General features: G+C 43.7%; 1 protein-coding gene across 1 annotated transcript; it reads right to left on the bottom strand.

Annotated features, from left to right (window-relative positions):
• Positions 1-3,579: 3,579 nt before the first annotated feature.
• On the bottom strand, positions 3,580-4,314 carry LOC104295177 (chromosome unknown open reading frame, human C21orf62). The gene has a single exon (XM_009894885.1). The coding sequence runs from the start codon at positions 4,252-4,254 to the stop codon at positions 3,580-3,582; it is 675 nt and encodes a 224-aa protein (XP_009893187.1). The 5' UTR covers positions 4,255-4,314.
• Positions 4,315-7,490: the final 3,176 nt, after the last annotated feature.

Here is a 7,490-nt window from a genome sequence, read left to right as displayed (position 1 = left end):
GGTAAATAGTAGCGCCTTTCATGGGCAGGGCCCTTTGGGGGTCGGTGTCGTCTAGGCGGGGGGCACCCTCAGAAGCCGGTCGAGTCGGCCTCAGTAGCCGCTGTGCTGCCTAAAAGAAAACCGGCGAGTTTGGTGGCAGATGCCCGCAGGTCGGTGGCCTTTTTAAAGACCCTATGTCCCAAGTATGAGTGTTGGGTCTTGGAGGGACCTCTTTTCAGCCTTCCCACCGTACCAGGAGGGCCAGAGTCCCCTGCAGCCCGTCTTTTCCAGCCCCCTTGGGAGCCTGCTTAGGAGGAGATGGTGGGAGCCCTGGCAGGCCTCCTCCAGCCTGGTGCTGTGGCAGCACACTACGATCTCACATACATCTCCCACATTACTTTCATGCTGTTCTCCATCTGTATTGACTTCCCAAAGCCACACCAGAATTACCAGTAGGAACGGAAACACTAAAATTACAGCGCTTATCTCCATTTTTTTTACTGATACAGAAAAATCGCCCCAGTTTCCATTCCTTGGCGTATCCAGTAATCATGCATCCAGGTTAAAAGCTGGCAAATACAGGTTACACCTGATGATACAAGGAGAATGAAACCATTGCACATATGAATATTGATTGCTATAAATATCAAATACCATAGGGTATTGAGTGTGGTTAAGCATTAGTGTCTCACACTAGGATTTAAAACGTTCACAAGATCACGTAATTATTTCTGCAGAGGGATCCTTAATGTACTGCTGTGTGTAGTTTACATGCTGACGAAACCTCCACCAACAGAACTAATAATAAATGTGGTATATGTTTTGTATACATTGCTCTGCAGAAATTCTGCAAGCTTCTAATGCAGTACTTTCATATGGCAAAGCCATATAAAATTGAAATGGGGAAAATCAGATTTTTGGTATCCACTGGAAAAGAACAGGGGAGTTGAAAAGATTCCTGCAATATTGGTGCTGTGGCTTTCTGCTGCGCAGGTAATTGAGAGGAAGATTTTTACACGATTCCAGGAAACTCTCTGCCATGCTTACTTGGGCAGAGAAACAAATGGTCTTTTATGTCAGCCTTATTCAGAACATTACAGTGGCAAAAGTAACTGAAACTGTAGTTTGCAGTGTTAGAAAGCCTATGGATTTATTAATCTCATGGTTTCTTCAGAACAAGGCCAGAATACATACATTCTCAGTTACTGCTGCATGTGTGAATTTTGAACAGTAGCGGCAGCCAACTGCTGCTGTCATGGCAATGGGGAAGTACTGTGTTATTCAGCACATTTTTTACTAGAGGGCAGCAGAGGCTCAGCGAATTCGCTGAAGAGCATTTCGGTTTGATTTTCCCCGATTTTAAAGAGAAGGTTGGTAACATTTAGAAATCAATACATTTGTGTGCCATCTCTATTTTTTTTTTTTTTTTCACAACACTTCCCTGTGCAGGATTAGTGACTAGCCAGTTTGTGAAGGCAAGGTTAGTACTCTTTTACAGACAGTTGGAGCACGAGATTCCTGGGCAGACAGTATGAATTATTTGCCTGTGTCTGTAATACCTCCCAGGCATGTAACGTGCTCAGAGCACACACGCACACCCCGCTGCCAATCTCTGTCAGGCCGGCTCCAGCTCCTAGCCGCTTTGTAACCTGTGACACAATCATGAGAGGTGTCACTAGAAATATTTGTGATTTGAGGAGAAGGCTTATGGTTTGTTACCAAGGTGCTAACAGAGGAAACAGTGTCTTTACAACAGCTGATATAATAGTTCTCTGCTTGAGTTAAATTGAGTTCAATCCCCAGCCTTCAAACACCCATGTGCTTAAATCTGTTAATTTGCAATTGCAAATAGACTCCATTAATTCAATAGTTATCGCATTGTTGATTTCAGTGGGAAGGCTCACAGTAATGGAAGGTGTGCATGTATTTAAGTATTCTGAAAAACTAAGTTTTGCTTTCTAGCAAAACTGCTCTATCATTGATTACAGTTATAGAAAAAGTTTGTTTAAAGTTGGTGAAGCAAATTCATTTGTTCCTCAGAATCTTGATAGCTATTCCCATCAGTACACATATTTTATCCCAGTTTCATGTAATCCTTTGCTGCCAATGCAAGACTGTTAGGACTTGCTATTCCAAAGCCTTTATTGTACTATATAGATGGATCCTGGCCTTAATTGTATCTCACAGAATGCAAATCCTGCAGACATGGGCAAAGAGCAGACTTTGGGCTATAGAAGTAGTCCCAGTGTATGTTTTTCAGGGGATGGCAATCCTTCTCCTGCAACGCATCTGAAAATTGTTTGCTACATGTCTGCTAGAAGCCTCGCCTCCCTTAACAGGTGAGAGTTGTTGGATGGGGTCTTTCTCCTTTCTCATAGGGGACAACATGAGCAGAGCTTGCCATTATCACAAAAGATGAAGTCAAGTTCCCTGCATTTGGGGAAACTGCAGGCGGCAGCACACTCAACGTCAAAGAGACAGGCCTTTCCCTGGGAAAAACATCTTTGTGAGCATGGTGTCTCACCTGTCAGGTGGCCTCTTGCCCAGTGCTTTCCCATGATGCTGTGGCTTGGCAGAGAACACAGCTTCCTGGTCACCCCCCAAACACACCTTTGGTTGTGTGCTGAGGCTGGAGGCTGCCTGCATTGTCTGTCCCTGCTTTCGTAAGAGGCTGCGTCACCCAGCCTGAGCAGAGGGTTCCCAGCTCTGACCGAGTACCAGAGGGCAAGGACAGCCCAGCACTCCCAGTTTGAGTAGGCTGTAACCAGCTCGCAGCCCTTGAACCTGACAGCAGTGGGCTGTATCAACAGGGGCACGGCCAGTAGATGGAGAGAAGGGATTATTCCCTTCGTCCCAGCACTTACTAGTGTACTGCGGAGTATTGCATGCAGTTTTGCCCCCTCCGGTGCAAGAAGGATATGGATGAACTGAAGTGGTCCAGCAGAGAGCCACCAAGATGGTCAGGGGCTGGTGCATGTGACTGTGAGAAAAGTGTGAGAGAACTGGGGGTGCCCAGCCTGGAGAAGGGAAGGCTGGGGTTAATACATAAAAAAAAAGTTTCCCCATGAGGACAGGCAGGCAGTGGAGCAGGTTGCCCAAGGAGGTTGTGCAGGCTCTGTCCTTGGGGGTTTTCAGGACCCAACTGCAGAAAACCCTGAGCTGCCTGGTCTGATCCCAGAGGTGACCCTGCTTGGGGCAGGGGGTTGGACTGGAGAGCTGCAGAGCTGCCATCTAACCCAAATGATTCTCTGGGAGGCTCAGGTTCTTCTACAACTGGAGGTACATGGCTATGTCTTTTTCTTTCTGAGGCACAACCTTAAAATTTATCTGCAGATTTCAATTCTTAGCTTACAATATATAAAAATAATTTGTACCAATGCTTTCTAAAACAGTTGTTTCACATTTTCTTTGTTCTTTAAGAAAGCATGAATTAGTCCCATGAGTCTGTCTTACTTCAAGCACCTCCTTGTAGAGTGCTCTCACAGTGAGAACTGTCCATCCCAGAACAGCTCCTCCTGGCCAAACCAAACAGTCTTAAAGAAATCCCATCTCTCTCTTAGCGGTTTGCCATGTCTCTGACTACTGAATATGTTAAATAACTCAGTAAATGAATGTTACAACATAGCTCTTGTTATCTGAGGTTGAGAAAACATCAGAGTACAGCAGTCTGGGAAAGTGCTCTGTGATACTAGAGACATTTTCCACACTGTACGACTTCAGCAAAGAATATCCATTGAAAAGTGAGGTATCCAGAAAAGAAATATGTACAAGCATTTGCCTGTCTTTGTTGTGCACTGCAAACGAGTCATCTTTTTCGTTGTTGCTGCTGCTGGAGATGGTTACACTTTGCTCTGGAAATCGTCCCTTGACCTTGTTTACCCGCAGCTTTCGAAGTCCCCAGATGGCCAAGTATTCTGTTGGGAGAGGAGTGGTGCCACAGAAGGACAGCTTCAAATCCCACACCCTTGTGAAGTTGAGGAGCATCTCCAGCACAGAGGTGTCTGTGAACCAAATGGTCAGGTGGCTATTGTAGGTAGTTTTTTCCATGGTAGAAGGCAGCACCGTTTTGCAATTGCACATCAAGTTTGCCAGGCAGTAATCACAATCACGGATATCTACCAAGCAGCTGCAGTTGCGAATTGTGTTTTCCTTGGTGAAAATTAGCGTATGGTTCTTCTGACTTCTCACAAAACTGCCAGTAATGGGTATGCCAAGGAAGCCAGCCAAAATGAGAGCCAGCCAAAAGGAGAAAGCAGAGAAGGCTATTGGCTTCATTAGTACTGGTGCCAAGCTGCCAAGTGTCTCCTCCTTTTACTCAGTGAATTATATCACTTGGCTTTACCTACTGAGGAAAAACAATTTCTTTATTATACTAAAGACCACTCAATCGTTAATATTACTTTGCGTTTCCCATTCATTATCTGTCTCATATATTCAGAACCGTATTGCAGTTTTGCAGGTTGCCCTGCATTAGAGGGGAAGCACAGCTACACTGATTCAGAAAAATGAGTTGTGACTCATCTTTGGGATTCTTCTTTCACTCCTCTTTTATTCTAAATGGTTTCATCTGCTTATGGGACAGTTTGGACACCCTCCTCAGCCTGCCCAGTGTGAAGGTAAGGGCAGGACGACTCCTGCTCGTTTCTCCTTTCTGCTTTCTCTGTCCACTTCCCAACAGATAGGGGTGAAAAATGACCCCGTTCTCCACTTTACCGAGTGAGGCAGTCTGAGAAGGGCTAAAGACAAGCGTTTTGTTTTACACCTGAATTGCTAAGTAAGGGTTGTGGTAACCTTTCCTTTAAACTGAGTGTGGGGTATACTGGGCAAAGGGAAAAAAAGAAAGGGTGGCTAAGGGCAGAAGCACTGCTGGGTTCAGCACATATCCTGAGCTATGTGGTATGCCGACAAAACCTGCTTTTGATCCATATGAAGCTACATCTACCCCAGCCTTAGCCTGTAAGTTTTGGGGAGCAAGGACTATCTCTCGCTGTGTCTCTGCACAGCAACTAGCATAGGATAGATCCTGGCTTCATGGTTGCTCTGCCCCCCTTCATTGAACCCAGCAAAGCAAAGTAGCACGCTCACGCATGCTTATGACAATGGAGCAAGCTTCCATCCCAGCCATGCTTATTCTGCCTCAAATGTTTGGGAGCATGTTTGGTGGGATTGGATTCTCAGCTACCAGCCCTTTGGCTTGCAGAGCAGGGTTGGATCTTAGTAGAAACATCTGGGTTCTCCTGGCATATTATTAGGTGATGGTACAAGCAACGATGCAGAATGTCATTTCTCAACACAAATTATAAGGTGTTGGAAAGTTTGTCTGGTTTGAATGTAGTTGTTTTGAATCACCAAGAGACATTAGAACCAAATTTTGACCAAAGATGTCAGGTCCTAGGGAATGCAGCAACACGGCATGCACTGGGCAGAATTTGGTCCTTAGCATGAGAAGAGATTGATCCATGTCTGGAAAGAATGTCTCCAGCACCTCAGAAAACCTGGCAATACACCTACAGTTTTGGAGAAACATACCAGATAAACAGGAAAATAATAGTATTTGTAATGAAAACACAAGTTGTTTTTGTCTATTATTCAATCTTCCATTATTAGATAGGGGAATCTTCTGCTATAAACTTCATGGTCATTTAACAGAAAATTAAAGAAGAGTGTATTTAAGAGCACACTTCAGTTCTCTTAGTTATTAGCACTATCATATGCATGGTAGTGTACCAGGTATGTGATTTAGATCTAGATGTTTTAGAATCATAGAATGGTTTGGGTTGGAAGGGACCTTAAAGAGCATCTAGTTCCAACCCCCCTGCCATGGGCAGGGACACCTTCCACTAGACCAGGTTGCTCAAAGTCCCATTCAGCCTGGCCTTGAACACTTCCAGGGATGGGGCCTCCACAACTTCTATGGGCAACCTGTTCCAGTGTCTCAAGCTCAGTTTAAGCTCAGTTCCTGCTGAAAATTCAAGTGAGAGTGTCCTTTGACTAATATTCAATTTAAAAACCCACAAAACTTCATCTTGACAGAATAGTTTGTGTCCTACTTTTCTGTATTTCTCACTTGTAGAGGATATAGTCCTCCAGTTCTCCTTTTTTCTTTCAAGTTTGGTCTCCTGTCAGTGAATCTGTAGAAAGTGTGATGGTGCATAAACGACCAGGACTTTGCCATCCATGGGAAAAGGAAGAAAAGGGAAAGTTATGTGTGCATGGGAGAAAAAATCTGCACGTAAGAAATGGTGGACACTGGGCCAGACATTACCACCGGATCTTTTCTAGGAATGAGATCTTTAGCTTGTGATAGACAGGTGCATGAAAACATCAGCTCATTGCTTAACAGCAGTCAAAAAATAATTAAATTGTTAAGATGTAATAGGAAAATGGTGGAAAAAAAGAGACAGGGCCGTTGAGCTACTGCATGAGTCACTTGTTTGCTGACACTTGCCTATTGTGCACAGTTCAAATCCCACCATTTCAGAAAGGATGTCACAAGACTCTAGTTCAGAGAAGAGCAACAAGTGATGAGATATGGAAGGGCTTACCTTTAAGTAGGGTGGGATTAGGTAAAGTCAGATTCTAGGTGGGAAAAGAGACGGTTGATGCAGGATATGGTGGTGAACTATAACAGCACTAAAAACATGGGGGTGGTGGGTAAAGACCAGTGTTTCACTGCTTCTTCCAAGAACAAGAGCGAGATATCTCAAATAAAACCAGTAGTGTCACAGCTGTCTCACTGATCCTTAGCAAAGGATGTTGGGGTGCAAAAAGTTTTCCTAAATTCAAGACAGGACTGGATAAGTTCAGTGAGGAGAAGTCCACTGCCATTATCGCGTACACAGGCACCACACGTGGCTACAGAAGGCCCGGTGCTGAAATAGTTGGAGGCAAAGAAAGTTACAGCAGTAGGTATCACATGTTCTTGTTCTATTCAGAATCTCTGCTATGCACCTTCTTATGGCTGCACATGGATTTGGCTACTTGACTAGAAGGATCTTTGGTCTGACAGATTATGGCCATTCTTACACAAGACCTATATAATGTAAATGTATGCAAACTGACTCAAATGTGATTTAATTCTGTATGTACTCCCTGAATTTAGTATGTTGCTTTCCTAAATGGAGGATACAGACATTGTAATGCTTAAACCAAATATTTAATCCATGTTGTCGAACATACCAGAAATACCAGTCCAGCTTTTAACTAATGTTTAACTTCAAAGGTCAGACACATCCAAGCTGTAGCTGTTCTGGTATCATTAATGCTAGATTAATTTGTTCTTCAGTATGTAAGCATCTAATCATGCATCACAATGAAAATCCTGTTACTAAACATCCACACTGTGCTTATTTTCTCAGCCATTAACTGTGGCTAGCAGTTGTGATAAATTAGAAATCTGTAATATCACCACTGTTTCCCAACTCAGTGAAATTATTTGGATTTGTCTGTTTTGGAGGTAATATTTGCAAGAAGAATTCCTAGACAAAGTTAACAATATGTGTTTGAACTAA

The sequence above is a fragment of the Charadrius vociferus genome, unplaced genomic scaffold (assembly GCF_000708025.1).
Source record: "Charadrius vociferus isolate BGI_N301 unplaced genomic scaffold, ASM70802v2 scaffold201, whole genome shotgun sequence".
Taxonomy (NCBI): Eukaryota; Metazoa; Chordata; class Aves; order Charadriiformes; family Charadriidae; genus Charadrius; species Charadrius vociferus.
Note: the sequence above shows the minus strand (reverse complement) of the source record. Positions and strands in the feature narration are given on the sequence as shown.

Bases quoted from the DNA above. Each gene is read 5' to 3' on its own strand.
- LOC104295177 (XM_009894885.1), bottom strand. From the start codon at position 4,254: ATGAAGCCAATAGCCTTCTCTGCTTTCTCCTTTTGGCTGGCTCTCATT.